This window comes from Anabas testudineus, chromosome 19 (assembly GCF_900324465.2).
Source record: "Anabas testudineus chromosome 19, fAnaTes1.2, whole genome shotgun sequence".
Classification (NCBI taxonomy): Eukaryota; Metazoa; Chordata; class Actinopteri; order Anabantiformes; family Anabantidae; genus Anabas; species Anabas testudineus.
In genome coordinates, this window is record NC_046628.1 from 9,771,864 (window position 1) to 9,789,233 (window position 17,370).

General features: G+C 41.7%; 2 protein-coding genes across 3 annotated transcripts; one reads left to right on the plus strand and one right to left on the minus strand.

Annotated features, from left to right (window-relative positions):
* Positions 1 to 2,939: 2,939 nt before the first annotated feature.
* pde6c (phosphodiesterase 6C, cGMP-specific, cone, alpha prime) lies at positions 2,940 to 10,659 on the minus strand. Of its 2 annotated transcripts, none has more exons than XM_026351570.1 (22): positions 10,192 to 10,659; positions 9,540 to 9,692; positions 8,641 to 8,730; positions 8,291 to 8,431; positions 8,113 to 8,187; positions 7,930 to 7,994; positions 7,681 to 7,747; positions 7,445 to 7,492; positions 7,051 to 7,200; positions 6,781 to 6,924; positions 6,319 to 6,384; positions 6,052 to 6,207; positions 5,839 to 5,946; positions 5,589 to 5,698; positions 5,422 to 5,509; positions 5,237 to 5,337; positions 4,987 to 5,094; positions 4,747 to 4,810; positions 4,370 to 4,444; positions 4,151 to 4,234; positions 3,193 to 3,346; positions 2,940 to 3,097 (listed from the first exon to the last, which is right to left on the minus strand). In XM_026351570.1, the coding sequence occupies exons 1-22, from the start codon at positions 10,657 to 10,659 to the stop codon at positions 3,057 to 3,059; spliced, it is 2,556 nt and encodes an 851-aa protein (XP_026207355.1). In that variant the 3' UTR covers positions 2,940 to 3,056. The 2 variants fall into 2 exon arrangements, with proteins under 2 accessions (XP_026207355.1, XP_026207354.1); XM_026351569.1 differs by having other exon boundaries at positions 2,940 to 3,099; positions 3,183 to 3,346.
* A 3,562-nt stretch (positions 10,660 to 14,221) lies between these two features.
* Positions 14,222 to 17,060, plus strand: rbp4 (retinol binding protein 4, plasma). The gene is made up of 6 exons (XM_026352235.1): positions 14,222 to 14,303; positions 14,519 to 14,642; positions 15,002 to 15,135; positions 15,219 to 15,325; positions 15,907 to 16,119; positions 16,386 to 17,060. The coding sequence occupies exons 2-6, from the start codon at positions 14,541 to 14,543 to the stop codon at positions 16,421 to 16,423; spliced, it is 594 nt and encodes a 197-aa protein (XP_026208020.1). The 5' UTR covers positions 14,222 to 14,303; positions 14,519 to 14,540; the 3' UTR covers positions 16,424 to 17,060.
* Positions 17,061 to 17,370: the final 310 nt, after the last annotated feature.

The window sequence follows — 17,370 nt, forward strand, 5'->3', positions numbered from 1 at the left end:
GAGCTTCTAAGATCCCTGCACGATATGTGACTAAGAACAAACGCTGTTGCAGCTAAAGCCAAGGTTTCTTAAGTTCATTCTGTCTTTATCTAACCTTTGTGTGTCAAGTGTGAATAAGAGATAAAGTTACACCTTTATACTGTTTTCATATTGACAAAAAGACAATTCTATTCTTACACCTCCATAAATTTCTTTATTTGCTTACAAATATTACATCTCATGACACATACATAGAGGTCATTTCATACATCAAACAATAGATTTCTAATATCTGGGTGACAGTTGATGGGAAAAGTATACAGTGTTATTTGGTATCCTTGAAGGAATACAAGGGAGTTTCTGGTATCACTGGAGACAGAACTGGTGGTGTGACCATCTATATGTAAAATGTGCGTGGCACAAACACTGAGGAATGTTTGGTAAAACAATTCAAACTTAACACTCAAGGGTTGATTCAGTTGTTTATGTACAATTTCAGCTCCAGTGATCACAGCAGCTCCTCACTTCACCTAAAACTGCAGAAAACGAATTTCCAAGTAGTCCGAAAGCCATTCTGATAGGATTAAGTGCCTCTGATTGATGCCCCATTGATTAGAGGAGATGACATTGTGTAACAGGAAGTTGAGCCTCAGCTTGCATTTACCCTGGGGTTATTTCTAAAAGTGTACTGTGAACTCAGGTGCCTGACCAGAGGTGTTGTTTTTGTCGGGAGAGGCTCGCTAAGTTGACATAAAACAGCAGATTTGTCTCACTGCTGTATCAGTGAAGACAGGAGCAGAGGACTTTGGCCTGAATCATCATGCAATCAATGATGCTATATCTGCATCTTAAACAAACACGAATCGCCTGTGCAGACGTATGATAAGGCTTTGGCAGCCTGCTTTACCTCTTCTGTAAGAAGGGTATTTAAAGTCTAAAGTTGTGTGGTTATCAAACACTGGCTGGCAAACAAATCCTACCAAATCGTCCTACAGGAGAGGTAGATCTACTGCACCTTGTCTGGCTGGCTCTTGCCTCCTCAGAAGAAGCAAAAGTTACTTTTACATCCTTCAAAACAATTTTATGCTCCATTTTTCAACAAGTTTACACAATTTACATTTTACAATTGCTATGTCATAAACTATATACGTCTCTGTGAAATCCTGCAAGTTTAAAAGAATCAATATGGAATTGTATGTTTGCTCTAAACACTGGTGTAAATATTATGCAGTTTGTTACCATTTTTAGTTATTTTTCCATGTAGTTGGTCATAAAGAAAACAGCTTGCAGGTGTTAATCAAAGCTGGTAATAAAATTGCACAAATTCAAAACATATTCTCTCATATTCCTTCGTCAAAGCTCATCCCAAACTCCATCCATAAAGACAGTTCAAGTACAAAATTCTCAGACAAAGAATCCAAAAATAAATATATGTCTCTAGATAGATTGCATATTAAAATAAATACACCCTCACATAACTCGTCAGTGCCTTTGAGGTAAGAGAACATCAGCCCTCAGTGGTTGAGCATTATCACTCGCTGTCGTATTGGTGTTACAGCATAAACAGATCCGTCACATAGCTATTTCCCTCTTTTGTGTTCAAGAAGTTAATTTCACATCTCAGTAAATGTTAGCCATGCTACTTAAACCAAATGAAAAAGTTAACCCCTTTCCTCTTATGCACTGCCCGTCGCAAAAAAGTCACACACTCTAATATTTCGCCTTTAGCTTTGATTACGGTAAACATTCGCTGTGGCAGAATTTCGGTAAGTTTCTGCAATGTTTAACATTTATTCCCGTCCAGAGTTGCATTAATATTTTGCCAAGCTCTTGCATTGATGATGGGAGAGTTGGACCGCTGTGCAAAGTCTTCTCCAGCACATCCCAAAGATGGGGTTAAGGTCTGGACTCTGGATGAATCCTGACATTGTCATCTTGGAATATGTCTGTGCCATCAGGGAGGAATAAATCCATTGATGGAATAACCTGGTCATTCAGTATATTCAGGTAGTCAGCTGACCTCATTCTTTGGACACATGACGTTGCTGAACCTAGACCTGACCAACTGCAGCAACCCAGATCATAGCACTGCCCCCACTTGTCCAGTAGGCACTAGGCATGATGGATGCATCACTTCACCCTCTTCACCATCTTTTCCATTGACCACAGGATGTGAAATAAAAAGCTACTCACTGCATCAGTTAGAGTTAAATAACTTGTTGCCAGCTGAAAAATAATCATCTCTGCAATAATTATCTAATGGGAGGCTTTTACCTATTTGCTTAGATCCAGGTGGTGACTTTTTTTTTTTTTGGACGGGCAGCGTACAGTTCTGTTGTTGTTGTCCCCACCAGCACTCCCACCCTCCCATTATGGCCTGCCACTGCCGAAACAGCAGCAGCTACAGTAAGTGCATTGTGCAACCTACAGATAGTATGTGGTAACTGCTTGGATAACTATGAAAACTATTGCTTTGGCATGTATACACCCCACATGCAGCATGTTCATTATCCTATTTCTGCAATGTTCACTAAAGAGTTTGTGTCCGTGCCTCAGCTTGACTTGTAACACGTCGTTACAGCCGACATAATTTATCCAAATATAGTTTCAAACCACAGATGCCACAAATGTTTCAGCTATTGCTGTGCTAAACAGAATGCTTTGAAATTGGTTTTAAATGTTCATGGTTGAGAGTTGTACAAAAGTAAAGAAAGGAGAACCTTTCAAATACATCACATCTTCAGAGTCAAACGGCTTCACTTGCAGAGTCCCAACATTACTCCTGGTGATGTTTCTTACTATTCCTTTCTTGGAGAATGGCTAGGCTGGCCTAATCCAGAGTGGACTGTAGACTGGACCTGACTAGACTAGACTAAAGTAGGCTAGGCAGAACCAGACCAGATCAAACAGGGCTGGAACTGGACTGCACCAGAGAGAAACACACTGGTGTAGATCAGACTAGACCAAGCTCGCCTAGCAAAAATCCAACTAGATGACTTGTCAGATCAGAACAGGCTACTGTAGCCTAGATTAGTCCTAACCAGACCACGTCAGTCCAACCAAAAAACTGGACGAATTTAGCAGATGGTGCAGGTCTTCGACTTTCCTCCATCACCGCCTGTTAGATAGACACAGAAATCAAATAAGATGAATGGATACAGAATCATTCTCAAGCCAGAACATTTGGTCTTCTATCAGGTCATGGTCTTTTACCTTTCTTGGCTTCCTCTTCTTCAGCTTTCTTCTTCTTATCTTCAATGGCTTTCATCTTTGCCTCATATTCTTGAGCCAGTTCGTTCCAGTGTGCCCTGTTGTTGTTCAACCCATCAAACATGGGCTGGATCTCTTTGTGGAACCTGGAGAACTCCTGACAAATGACAGACAACATGCGATGTATGTTATTCACAATGTACGATTTGTACAACGAGCGGAAGTTAAAGTGCATTTTTGCCTTGGAGTATTATGGTCTGCCTCTTAGAGCACTATTCTAGAGAGATGGCTGACACAAGTTCCATGTTATGGATGTGGCACATGTGCATTTTTGTCCAAATACCCTTCTAGCAAACTGACACTAACATTCCTATTGGGGCCAGTAGAGTTCAGCAGGTTCATTTCTATGCATCTTGCTATGTCGAAGCCACATACACAGTATGTAAGAATATGAAGCTAGAAGAAATGATTCACCTCAATGGTCATTTTGGAGTCTGCAGGAATGCTTATTTTATTAGACTGCATTATAGATAGTGTACATGCTGTTTGTTGTACCTGTGTTAGTTACTCAATTCTACAACCGCCAAGTTGAAGCTACACCTTTCTGACACCCTCATTAAAAATTAAACCCAAAGCAGGCTTTACACAATAGTATTCATTTCACAGTTTGAGGTGAGCTTGAAAATAAACAGTTGCTTTTATTTGTTGAGTAAATCATTTTTGAAGGTATCGCAATTGATTCGATTGAAATGAATCAAAACAACAACTGGGCAGAATCGTTTTTTATGGTGCTTTGCTTCGCTTTGCTGAAAATCAAATTGAAGCTGGATTGAATCGTTACTGCTCTGTTAGACTGTGGGTGTGCTTAAATTCCAGCTGTTACAGACAATTTGCTGATGCCAGACTCCCTTTTCTTGCTAAATCCATGTTTGTACAGTACTCTGCAAGAGCTATCCATTACCTTGTACACAAATGAGCACACAAAGTCGATAAAACCACACTGCATTTTGGGTAGCTGATCGGAACAGTTTCTGTCCATCATGGGCTGAAAGAGACAGAAGAGAGATTTTCCAGTGGAAAACAGTTGTACCAATCTGAGAAACCAATTAAAAAATAATCAAAACACTGAAACAAAAAAAAGAAAACCATAGAAGAAGGCACATCGGGGTACAGGTCTTACAATTGGTTGTTGTTCCAAAACAGTTTTCTCTAAATCTCCTTGTTCCCAGAATTCAGCAGCGACCATCAGAGCCACCTGGAGAGGAACAGATAAATAGGAGAAACCACACGTGACAAAGGGAAATAAAGGAGGAACAGCTTGTGAATGAGTAGCAAGAACAACACATTATATTCTCAGAAAATCTATTTCTGGTTATTTAGAATCCATCTTTGCAACAGATTTTTGCAACACAAAATGCTTCAATACATTTTGATCCCAGTTTGTTTTTGTTGTTATTGTCTTTGCTTTATAGTATTATTCGCTCGTGTGATTTCCGTGCGCTTTTAGCTTACTGTGAGCTTCACTGTGTTTAGAAATCAGCCCGCGTGTGAACCCACCTTGCTCTGTACCTCCCAGGGTTTGGTGATAGCTGACAAGTCACAGCCTGTCATCATCATGGCCCTGGAGGTGAAACATACAGAGACAGTCAGGGGAGAGAAGATAACACCCTGCTAGTGATGCTGAAGATTTCCAAGGTTCTGCTGTTTCACAAATAGATTTTCAAGTAAACTGGATATAATTTGATCGACCCCCGTGTTATCTACTGCCTAGCCCAGCTGCTTGAATCAGTAACGTACATCACAATTTCCTTTCTGATGGGGTTGTTGGCAACAAATTCAGTGGCCTCCTTTTCATTCGTCATTGGCTCTGTGGCGTTCACAATGTTTTGGAACATGGTTCTCTTTCTGTGTGAAGACAAACAGAGGAGATAGCAGACAGACAACCACACCCAAGGAACTGAACATTGACCCAAACTGACTGACATTAACACTGAGCCACTCTGTCACAAGCTGTTTAAGTGCTGCTATAACGTTGCTGAAAACCTACTTGAAGTAAAGGGCCAGATCAGTGGCAATGATGCAGACATCAAACAAGTGCTGCACAGTCTCAAACTGACGCTTCTGGAGGTTGCAGAAGATGTTGAGACTCTGCAAGAAGAGGCGACAATTGGTCAAACCCCTTCTCCTGTCCCCAATTACTGAATTTGAATTTGACCTGTCAATGTTTCATACCTCCTCTCCCATGAGTGTCTTGCTGTACTCCAAGTGGTGCCTCTCCATGATGGAAGTGCCGTGAAGTTTGGCCAAAGGAGATGCACTCCTACAGAAAATAAATATAGGACAGTAAACATACATGGACAAATTCCTACACAAACATTAAAAACAATGTTTTGACTTGCTTTGTCTGGTAGAGATTGTTGGTTCCTCTGTGGTCGATATCGTGGCAGAAAGCGGCAGCCACCATGGCAAAGGTATCTAGATCTGAGTAGTACTTTCTCAGCTTCCCTGTCTGTTGAAGGAGAGAGAAATTGTGGATTACTACGTGCAGGTCTGTGTGGACGTTATTTTATCTACTGTTTACTGGTGCAAATCGAACACGTTACGAGCCTACGTAGCTCACTCTTTTCATTAGGTCATGTCTGGTGTTACCTGCAGCAGGCAGAACATGGTGTGGCCGACATTGAAGCCATGCCTCCAGTTGTGGTAAGTGATGGCACGGTAACCCTTCCTCACGGTGTACATCCACCTGGTCAGTGTCTGAGAAGGAGCGAGGGAGAGGAGTATTATGCAAAGTAATAAGTTGTTCTTAATGTACGATTACCGAAGGAAACCACTTTGCCACATTAGGAGCGTTCGACTGACCTCTGCGGGAACTTTGAACTTTTCAACAACACCCAGCTCAAAGAACATGCGAATGCCGGCTTTGATGAGGTCAAACTCCGAAACAGGGAAGTCGCTGAAGGAGAACAGGTACAGATTTTCTCCATTGACGTTGTCAGCTGGCGGGCAGTTTGACCTCTGCACAAAAGTAGTAAAGAAGTGATGCATGAATCTTTCACCCAAAAAGTACAAATGCCTCTATGATTGACAATGTCAGTGCTGAAAATGCTTGGTTTATACAAAACATACCAAGAGTTTGTACATATCTTTCTGGTCACAGTCTTCAGGTTCTGAATCGAACTTTTCTTTGGTGTTCTGGTTATAGAAGAGAGAACAGTGATTTGAAAATCCATTTACATTCTACCCATGAACATACTTCTGTCATCATCAACAATTTACTGCTTCAACTCTTAGACTGGCAACAAAATATTGAGATATCATATTTTCAGACTCCCCTTAAGCAACCGGTCTAAGCAGTAACCTTGTAAACGATAGTGTCATCGTCTCAAATCTTAACTGCCAAGTGTGTAAATAATCCCTCAGACCTTCTATAATTCCTCTAATAACTGCTGATGGAGGACTGCTGCTCAAAAAGCTATTCAAGCTGGATTAACCTGTGGCTACTTTTAATTGCCCTCTTGAGCAAATGTTGAGAGATCAAAAGCAGCCCTCTGGAGTAAACATTTCAAAGGAAGTCAGGCTGATACTGACCAGAATGGACTGCAACTCTTCTTTGGTGCATTTGCTTTGGTACATGAGCATCTCCTGGGCGATATCTTTCCTGTACTCCATACGGTTCAGCTTGTCGTAGGTGTCGCAGTTCAGCACCGACCAGCCCAGGAACTGCGTCAGGGCCTGGAACAGACAATCAGAGTGAGAAGGAAGGAGAGAAAAGAAATCGATCAAATAGTGAGTCTCCTTCTACCTGACTGAGCAAACGTGCTACAGCATGTGCAACAGAGAGCCTGTATGGTGTCAAACCTCAGTGATTTGTTCATCGTGCTCATCGAATGGCTTGCCGTCTCTTCTGTTGAAGAAGGTGGCGACACCAACAATTTCTTCCTTCTTGTTGACAATGGGCAGTGACAAGACGTTCTTGATGATGAAACCCGTCTCGTCCGCGGCCTCTTTCTGGAACACATGGAAATATAATGCTTTAAGGAAGCGCTCCATTCTACTTGAATACATGCATCAAAAGACTATTATAGAAAATCAGCTTTTTGCACAGGGAAGCTCTCAACATGTACTACATAATCAGCAAAGCTCCTGACGTTTCTACCATTGTGCAACATTACCTAACTGTTTCATGCCACAGTGGACATGCACAAGTCTCATATGTTGATATAAGACAAATGGACAGTAAAAGTCTCCTCACCTGGAAAGTGAAGTAGTCGTCTGCAGCCACATTCATCATGTTGCAAATCTGCACAGGAAAAGTTAGACAATGTGTTGTATTTATTGCTTTGCATATTCTAAGTGATATGTTAAGTACTGTCACACTGCGCCCTCTGTGTCTCTAGATGCTTTTGTATTTCTCAGTTTTTTTTCTTTTCTATTTATTCCTTCACTATTTGATAATGAATTGCCCCAAAGCAGCTGTGAGAGACTCACAAAGCCATTCTCTGCAACGTAGGTCGGCAATCCGCTGACGAGAGCCCAGTGATCTGCAGGTGGACCACTGAAAAAGAGTAAAACAAGGCAACGTTCAGAGACAAGTGAGCTGGAGTAAGCAACTTATTCCCTGTTGTGACAGTGAAACGCCACTTTCTGGCCTTTATGTCTAGACTAAATCAAGGCTTTCATGTTGATTTTATTGATTTGTTTTAGTGCATTTGTTTGCATGTATGTGATGCCGCTTACGGGATGACTTTGATTTCTTCTTTAGCTTCCAGGAGGTAGTCAATGATCTTGTAGAAGTTGATTTCCTGTATAAAAAGTTGATACATCATCATCATATTCATCTTCATACTACGTTAGACAACAACAACAACAAGAATAATAATAATAATAATTAAGACAATAGAATTAAAATGAGTTTATTACCCTGCCATCTGGTGTTTTTGGTCCTTTATAGGGTTCCACGTCTCCCAGTTTTACCGGCCATTCATCATAGAATTCCTACCGAAACCAAACCAGATAATATTATTATCATTGATGAAAGTAGCCATGCAGAGAATGTATTCAGTCCTGCTTGTAATATCTAATCCATTCTGCAACCAACCTTCTCTTTGGTCATGTCCAACAGTCCCACTGAGTATCGTTCGCATTGTAGATAGGTTCTTACAGTGTAGAGCGCTTTGTGGAACTGTCTCTCGATGTCTGTCAACTCTTCAAACACTTTATTGGCTGACCACAGCAGCACCTAGAGCCAAGGACACAGGAGTGAATACGGGTAATTAAATGTTTATATTCATACATGTACACAGTAGTGTGCACAGCCAGTAGGGGGCACAGTATCCATTTGAGGCTTATTATAGGGATTCTTAAGTGCTAACATCAACACATTATATAACCACTGGCTCAAAGGACATTTGGAGCTTTTACTGTTCAAACAGCAACAGGTTAGTTTACCTGACTCCTCCTGGACTCCACATTGAACATGTAGGCTGTGAAATGCTGCAGGGCAATGACTTGAGCAAAGTTCATGTACTTGTGGAAGAGCTGAGGAACAAATCAGATTAGAGGTCGGATCAATTCACAACAACACATATAAGATGTGTGGCACTTTGTCATTTGTCATGTAAGTGAATACTGTTGATGGGTCATCTGTAATAGATATTTGGATTTGACAGGTCAGTTAATATTCACCTAAACTTAACTTATTAAATATTACATTTTATATAAAGCCCTTGTCATTCTACATATAGATAGATAGATAGACAACCACAGACATTATAATGCATCTGAGCAGTCGAAGCCTTTTCTAAATTCCTTTTTGCTCTTTTTCGTTTCCCGTGAATCACCTCACAACGGAGACTAAATCTCAATAGTCTGTAAAAAACATCATTTCCATCTGACCCAGTTGATTCTTTGTGGAATATTTCATCAGTGTGAATTTATGGGATCTGAATAATAAGAGAGGATAATGAGTGTTCCCTGGTACAGACTACAAAAATAACATATCCCTAGTTAAATCGTTGTGCCTTTTTTTTTTTTTTTTTTTAAGTTGAATGCTCAAAAGCAACCATATCAAGTCAGTCAGGTCTGATTGGCTCCTGCTGACATAACGGGAGTGCTTTGCACCCTACTGCTAAGATGTAATTACAGCCAAAAATCTTTATTTAGTTACAAATTTCAAATGACAGAGCACAGGGTTTTTCTTCGAAGTAGCAAACACGGATATAATAAACATAGATGTGATGAACAGAATTGCAGTGAGTTTGGTTTATGTGTCTAAAACACACCACACTCTTACACCTCATGCAGGGCAGCCACTTTGGATATGGATGTGTAATGGTGCACATTCTTACCGCCTCATCCTCTGGTGTGAACGCATCAGCTCCTATTTTGTTTAGTGCCATGATAACACCAATGCACTCCTTTTCAGCCACCAGAGGGAAAGTGAGCATGCATTTGGTCTTGTATCCAGTCTGTTTGTCCACAAAGTCACTAAACTTTTTATTCTACATCAGGAGAAAAAGAAACACTTAGATCACTGTGGTAACAATCACAGAGCACAGCTGAAGGTTATTCTAATAATAAAACAGAGTCATACAAATATATTTAACTATATAACACAGATAAAAGATTGATTTAGTGATGTGGAGAGGTGGAGCTGCGCGGTGGCCCACAGGCTTGGATGGATCCGGCTCGTTGGGCGCACTTATCTCTAAATGAAATCCGGAACCCACACAGGGCTCAGCTACAACTTTACCATCACCTGGTGGTTTTAATGTTGTGGTGGCTGTGATGATGCTCTCTATTTTACTTTTAAAGCACCAGGTCGTGCTGATGGGAGCAGCCAATCAGACTGTGGATGATCTGGTTACTACATGATTTTAATGTGTTTTATTCTTAGGACTCTACATCACCACATCATTTAGCACCATTTTCAGGGCCACCAACACAATTTTTTTTATTTTTTTTTTTTTCGGGGGGGGGGGACATTTCACCACTTCTCACCTTGGACACGTCTGGGACGTTTTGCGCCTTTTTGGACTGCGCGGTAAAGCCCACAATACCCATATCCAGAGGGAAGACAATTTCCGATTGCGGCTCCACCATGTTTGCCTCGTATTTGGACGTCGGAGTCACGTCAAAGAGACAACTGGCGAGCTCGGGTATTCCGTTTCTCGACCGGCACAGGTAAAAACTGACCCTGTCGGCCTGCAGGATCAGCGCAACCCTCTGCAACACTTTGTGGAGAGACTTCTCCATGCACTCCAGTTTCTCCAGCTCCTGCACCAGCTCGAAGATGACGGCGGCTTCCTGCACGGCGTTAACATCCTTGAAGGAAGCTGCGTCCTTGATGTCGAGGGACGTGGAGAAGGCGGCGGTCAGGGCTTCAGCGCGGAACTTCTTGTCAAAGTACTCTTTGGCGAACTGCGGGTTGTTCTCCAGGTATTTCTCCACGCTGTCCTTGTCTGCCATCTTTTTCTGAGCTTGGATTTAGTTGTGTATTCCTGTTTCTCTTTTTCACAGGAGCATCACCTGCAAGGGGAATGTCAGTGCGGAGAGGGGAGCTGCGCGCTGGCCTACAGGCTTGGATGGATCAGTAGCATCTCCTCCACGGTCCCGGAGGGAGTCCCGTGTCCGCCGACAGACAGAATAGGACAGAATGCGGCTTAGAGGCTGAAAGGATCAAGGTGGCCGCTAATTAATGTGACGTCATGGCTTTAAACCCCCTGCTTTAAGCGTCCTTAACCCGCAAATCCCAAACGCTGATCATTTTATATCGGGCAATCCTCCTCCAACTGAGGATGGACGCAGAACAGACAGAGAGAGAGAGAGAGTGAGGCTGCTGTCAGATCAACTGCCAGATTGGGGTGCTTGGTCACCAGGAGAGGACACTGATGAAATGATGGAGAGCTAAAGAATGAAGAGGGACAGCTGTTAGTGAAGGCTGGAGGTCCAAAACCCTCAGATCTGAATGAACTAACTTAAAGAAACCCTAAACCTAACAATGTGCAGCTCCACTGAGCTGTGCACTGTAGGCGTGATTGTCTTCCCAAAGTGCACTTCAGTAATCACCAAACAGAGTTACATATCTCCCTCGTTCAAACTATAGTTACTGGTCTCTCACCAGTAGCTGCTGTGCCAATCCAGTGGGTTATTTAATGTATTAAAACAACCCGGAGCTCTGAAAACACACACCACCAGGCATTTTATCAGTCTTACCTGCCTCAAATAACCTCCAGGTGAACTAACCCGACATCAGTTATTATCACTGTTCTGTCCTTGTTGTCGTACCTAAATAGTGTCAGCCACTCGCAGTGATTGGGTTCAGAGGCATAATGGTAGCCTATCTAATGCTCTAAATGTGTGAGCAGCCTACCTGGGCGCTCTAATGAAATCTCCATTATCATGGAGGTATCAGTCCTAGAACTGGATATTAGCCAATTAGTGGGACTTGGATGTCTGAGAACAAGGCCCTAAACAAAGATGGCTGGCTATTATTAACTGAACGCACTGTCTGGTTAGCGGTTGGCAGGCAGGCATGACAAGGAGCTCCCCACTATTTTTTGCTGTGGGGGATTAGGACAAGCTTATCGAGGAAGAGCTACAAAAAGGTGTGTGTGTGTGTGTGTGTGTATGTGTGTGGATGTGAGGCGTTGTGGAAATAAATTGGAGCAGCTGATTTCACAGTGGGAGAAAGTAGTTGGGTGTTAGTGTGTGAAAGAGAAAGACAGACTGAAGAGAGCTAAGGAAGGGAAATATAGACATCAGCACGATAGGAAGCAATAGGAAGAATCAATATCAGCTGAATGACTGGGGATTTAAAAATGATTTTACTAATTGTGTTAAATTGGAAGTATTAACAAGTATTCTCGAGGGAGTAGAGTCTACTACATGTGACTACATGTAGTCACTATATTTGTGACTACATTATGTAACGTGCACAAAACAGCAGATCTCAGCAAACCTCTTCTGTAATGTCAGTGGCTCTGCAGGTTAACCAGAATTAACCACATTGCTGTTGTGTGCCTCTGCTAAGCAGTGATGTTGTAGTTTACACGCGCGTCTGTCCAGACTGATAATCTATTAGCTTTGTGCCCGAGTCCAAGAGGATGTGCTGGCGCCACGCGTAATGAAATAGCTTCCAAGCGTTTCTGAGATATAGCGCCGACGAAAATAGGGCAGGCATGAAGTCACAGTGACCTTTGACCCCCCAAAATCGAAGTAGTTCATCCTTGACGCCAGGTGACGATTTGTGCCAGATCTGACTACATTTCCACTTCAAGCTATCCCATTCACAAGAATTAAAGGACAGATAGACGGACGGCCAACATTAAAACACAACGCCTCTGGTCCTGGCTCTCATCGGCACATAGGCATAAAAACAGCAGCATTAGTGTTCCAGTTTAAAAGGCTAACTGATGATTAGCCCAGGTGAAAGCCTGGATAAAGCAGAAGTGTACACTTTTACAAACTATTTAAATCCACCTCAGTCATTTTGCAGAGAAATACGATGTTTGTGAATCATGTTCACAGTGTTGATTCAACTCTTCAGGGCACAGGTAGAGGTGGTGTTGGTTTGGATTGCATTATGTTTGTGTGGGCGGCTCAAACCCTGCTAAAAATACTACTTCCGTGTGGTGCTTGTCGTGGCACAGAACTCCAAAGCTCAAATGGAAGCAGTTTATTTAGTCACGAAGTCTAATGCTGAGTTTTCAGTTGGATAGCGAATCATTTGGGACGTCCAAAACCTTAAATGCACATAAAAACCTGTGCGTAAGCATTACACTGTATACATGTAACATGTATAGCTTCTTGGCTATTCTTCATGATTATGTAATGTTGCAGTGCCGCTGCAGCTATATAGCCGCCATTACTCCTGCTGAAAAGAAGTGGTTGCACTGTTTTCGACTAGGCCGGGGCTTTGGTTACGCAATCTGCAGATGTTTGGCTCTGCTCTTCTACTCCAAGCCCCCAAAGGGCCGGTTACATGACCACAGTGCAAAACAACAGCACATTGTAATTACTAAAATTTTTACCACAGTAGATTTAACCCAGATGAAGAGACGTTTGGAAGTAGTTTAGGAATTTCCTCAAAGCAGCTCGCACTGTGAATGATGAGGCATTTCAACTGTGCAAAGTGAAACAAGGCACAAGGAAAATAGCATGTTTTCAATTAGCAAGGGTTAAATAAGGAGGTTAAATAGGTTCAATACACACGATTACTTCAATATAGAAGCCACTCGCTTTAGTGTTCACAGGATTCAGTAATTACATTTCTATAGTGCAGCTCAATCCCAAGTTGATTCTTTGAATAATGACAATACTTTAGAGGCAAAAGCACTAGGATAGAGTTCACTGATGTAGGTCACCAGACCCAGTGATGTGGATCCCACCCCCTGCACCTCTTCAAAGCCTCTTCACCCCACTACCCACCCCACACTCACATTGATTATTTTATTATTTTCTATTTGAGAGCAGACCTGACCGCTCCATGTTTGTCTTTATACAAATACAACCCTCGGAGTTGTGACGGCGTCCCTTGGTAGCATTATCAGCCCAATGACTGATGCAATGACATCAATGCTGCAGGGAGGCATGTACATCTAGTGTAATATTTCTTTAATAGATGAAAAAGGGGAAACAGTGGATAGTTTTTCCACTCAAAAAGGCGGTTCAGTGAATGCATACAAAACATTCCACCTAGATTTATATTTAAAAATAAGTTTCTTCTACTTCTAGCTCAGAGTAAGTGCCTTTGTTGGAGTGTGTGTTTGTATCAACACATGCATTATATAGCTTGTTCCAGATGGTTTTCTTGGCTTTTCTAGTGTTTGCTTTCATAAGACAGAGAAAGCCTCAGCAGTTCTGACAGGAAAACACATTTTTGGGGGCATATGGAGGGGGTGGTTGGCCAAATGTGCAGAGCACACAAATCAATAGGACTAGGGGCCTGCAGTTATGCAAATGTTTGTCCAATGGAAGGCAAGCTGTGGGAAGAGCATGGGAGGTACAGGTCTCCAGAAGTCCTTATGCAAGAGCAGTGGAGTGTATATAAGGCCAAAACCGGACAGAAAACCAGAGGATCTCTGTGATCTCCCCGCGTCTTTTTGTACAAGGTATGCATTGACAGTGACAGACCTTTTTTTTTGGCTTTTGAACTTTTACTGAATAAAGTAAAAGAGTAGTTTGTTTTCTAAAGATATTTTTCTTTGGACTTTTTAATTTAATTAAGGGTTCTTTATCGTTTGGGCTACTTTTTGTATAGGTATTTTGAAGTGTGTAGAAAAACATTTTATGGAATTTATTACACTTCCCTCTTTCTTTGTTTCAGTTTTTCCTTCCTCTGTGGCAAAATGCTACGCTGCGTTGTGGCCCTCTGTCTCCTGGGTTTGTCCTGGGCACAGGACTGCCAGGTCGCCAACATCAAGACCATGGAGAACTTTGACAAAACAAGGGTGAGTTGGAATTATAAAGACATTTAAAAAGTTCTGTGAATATATTTACTGTATATTACTTTATATATACTTTTATACAGTGGTCCTCAACCCTGGTCCTCAAGGCCCAATGTCCTGCCTTGTTTTCCAACTGCCCCTGTCCCACCCACTGCTGATTACCTGGATCAGGTGTTTTCAGCCTATCAGAAGCTGACTGGAAACAGCTGCTGTCAGCTTGTGATTGGCTGAAAACTGTTGGGGACCAAGATCATCTTTGTTGAAATGATCCACTTGAAGGCTCCCAGTATGAAGCACTATATAGTACTAACGTGAAGTGTGAACGTGTGAAGTGGACTTACATGTAGACTCCTGTCTTATAGTACGCAGGGACATGGTACGCAGTTGGAAAGAAGGACCCAGAAGGTTTATTCCTTATTGACAACATTGTGGCCCAGTTTACTATTGAAGGTGACCAAATGACCGCCAAAGCAGTGGGCAGAGTCAACATCCTTAAGTGAGTTAGTGAGTACATGTCCTACACTTAAATTGGTGTGGTTCAATTGTTTTGTACTGACGTCCCCTCTCTTTGACCTCTAGCAATTGGGAACTGTGCGCTGAAATGTTTGGCACCTTTGAGAGCACCATTGACCCTGCTAAGTTCAAGATGAAGTACTGGGGAATTGCATCCTACCTGCAGTCTGGAAGTAAGTTATGGGAAATTTAAATCTCAACACTAACAGGACATGAAATGAGTTTATTTCTGCATTTGATAAGAGATTCATGTCACCTAATGTCAGATAAGGCTCCATCTTAAGCCACTAGTTGAACTGTACAGTGAAAATGGGACCGTTGACCTTCAGATAACTGTATTTAGCTTAATCATCAAAAGCAGCACTTAGCTATCTACGATCTTGACCTTGAATCAAACCAAATGTTAAGGTGTCAAAATGACCCTTGGACTAAGTCTTTTCATTGTAACGTTGACATTAGATCAGGGCTAACGTTGTGAGTAACAATTTCAGAGAGGGCATCTCCGAAATGTCAGGATAACCCAGCACACAAGCAGCAGAAAACAATTCCAAGTAAACTTATATTTTCTGTATTATCTGCAGAAATGATCTGTGCACAAAATATCTTGTGTTGAAGCTGCATCCTTTAACATTTAGAGGGATCTATCATCAGAAATGGAATATAGTTTTTAGAAATGGGTGAAATAACCAACTAGATGCTGCAAAATCTTCACTCTCTGACACCCTGCATTTTCTTCTCCCTGCCCTTCCTGCAGATGACGACCACTGGGTGGTCGACACTGACTACGACAACTACGCCATCCACTACTCCTGCAGACTGGTAGACAGCGACGGCACTTGCCTCGACAGCTACTCCCTAATATTCTCCCGTCACCCGACTGGTCTGAGGCCAGAGGACCAGCCCATCGTCACCCAGAAGAAGATGGATCTCTGTCTGCTCGGCAAATACAGACGCGTTGCGCACACTGGTGAGTTGAGTTCAGCTTAGTGCTCGTCTGTTTGTGTAAGGATTTATTGATCCGTCATGATGCCTTCTAGTGAGTCGGCAATCAATAAGGTGAAAGACCAAATGAATGATTGACTGAGTTATGAAAGTCCTTGTGACCACTGACGTATAAGAAACAACTGAAATCACATTTCGTTTTTTTTTTTCATATTTAAGACATGCATTTGTGTTTTTAAGCTCACGTGCAAATGTGTAGTAAGCAGAGTGTGTGTCTTCTTTGCACTGCAGGATACTGCCCAAACAATGGATTTATTAACTTCCAGTGACACTTTTCGGAAGCACCCCTGCTGGTCTTGGACTGAATCCCACCAGAGTTCTCTCTTCTTAGTCTCCTATACTGTCTATCTTAATGTTCTTCTTCAAAAATTAAACAGAAAATTACTGTACATGACTTGACTCTCAACGAAATGGGGGAAGATAACTCATGATGCTGATGTTAATTCTCACATTGCTCCTTCAAAAATAGAGATTCAAGGCCTCCCATTAATTTAGTCTTACTTTCAACATCTGTCACATGCGTAGGGACTTAGGAAAGTAGCATGAAACAGCTTTCCTCGTGGAAACAGGAAGAACATACTGTCAGGTTCAGGTGAGAAAACGACACACACCACATCACTGAAAGTTTTCATGAGGATGTGAAGTGACGCTGAATTCTAAGCGGTACCACTGCTCTGGAGTATAACCACCATGTTTACTAAAAGCCCAGGTTCACATATCACTGGCTTTGCTTTTACACTGAAGTAGCACAGTAAGGTAGATATTGTTAAACATAAGCATACATATTAAGTCAAGTGCTATATAGACATAATGGATGTTGGATGGATGGATGTTTCTTGATTGTATGATGTATACTTTCTGATCCAGTTTTTGAAATAAAACATTCATACTGTGTCGGCTTATTCACATTTTGATCACTCTGAAATATTTATCTATATTCTCAAATGGTAAATAATTAATTAGGAATAAAATGTAAAAAAAAAAAAATCAAACATAAAATAACAAATAAATAAAATAAAAAGCAGCTCTATTAGATTGCATCAGATTGTAAAAGTGAACCTAATAAAGTGGAAATGTTACTGTTCATCATTATGTGTAACTGAAAGCTAATGCTCAAGTGGTATGGCTAAATACATAAAATGTATAAAGTAGTTTCTGTGTTTAGAGGCTCCACACCTCACAGAACCGAAAGTCTTGCTTTTTCATAGCCGATTGT

Coding starts and splice junctions, on each gene's coding strand:
- pde6c (XM_026351569.1), bottom strand. CDS start 10,659: ATGGCAGACAAGGACAGCGTGGAGAAATACCTGGAGAACAACCCGCAG. Junction 8,188..8,290: donor TGGACATGACCAAAGAGAAG/GTTGGTTGCAGA, acceptor TGGTTTCGGTAG/GAATTCTATGATGAATGGCC. Junction 5,699..5,838: donor CCATGTTCTGCCTGCTGCAG/GTAACACCAGAC, acceptor CTCCTTCAACAG/ACAGGGAAGCTGAGAAAGTA.
- rbp4 (XM_026352235.1), top strand. CDS start 14,541: ATGCTACGCTGCGTTGTGGCCCTCTGTCTCCTGGGTTTGTCCTGGGCA. Junction 14,643..15,001: donor AGAACTTTGACAAAACAAGG/GTGAGTTGGAAT, acceptor CCTGTCTTATAG/TACGCAGGGACATGGTACGC. Junction 15,326..15,906: donor ATCCTACCTGCAGTCTGGAA/GTAAGTTATGGG, acceptor CCCTTCCTGCAG/ATGACGACCACTGGGTGGTC.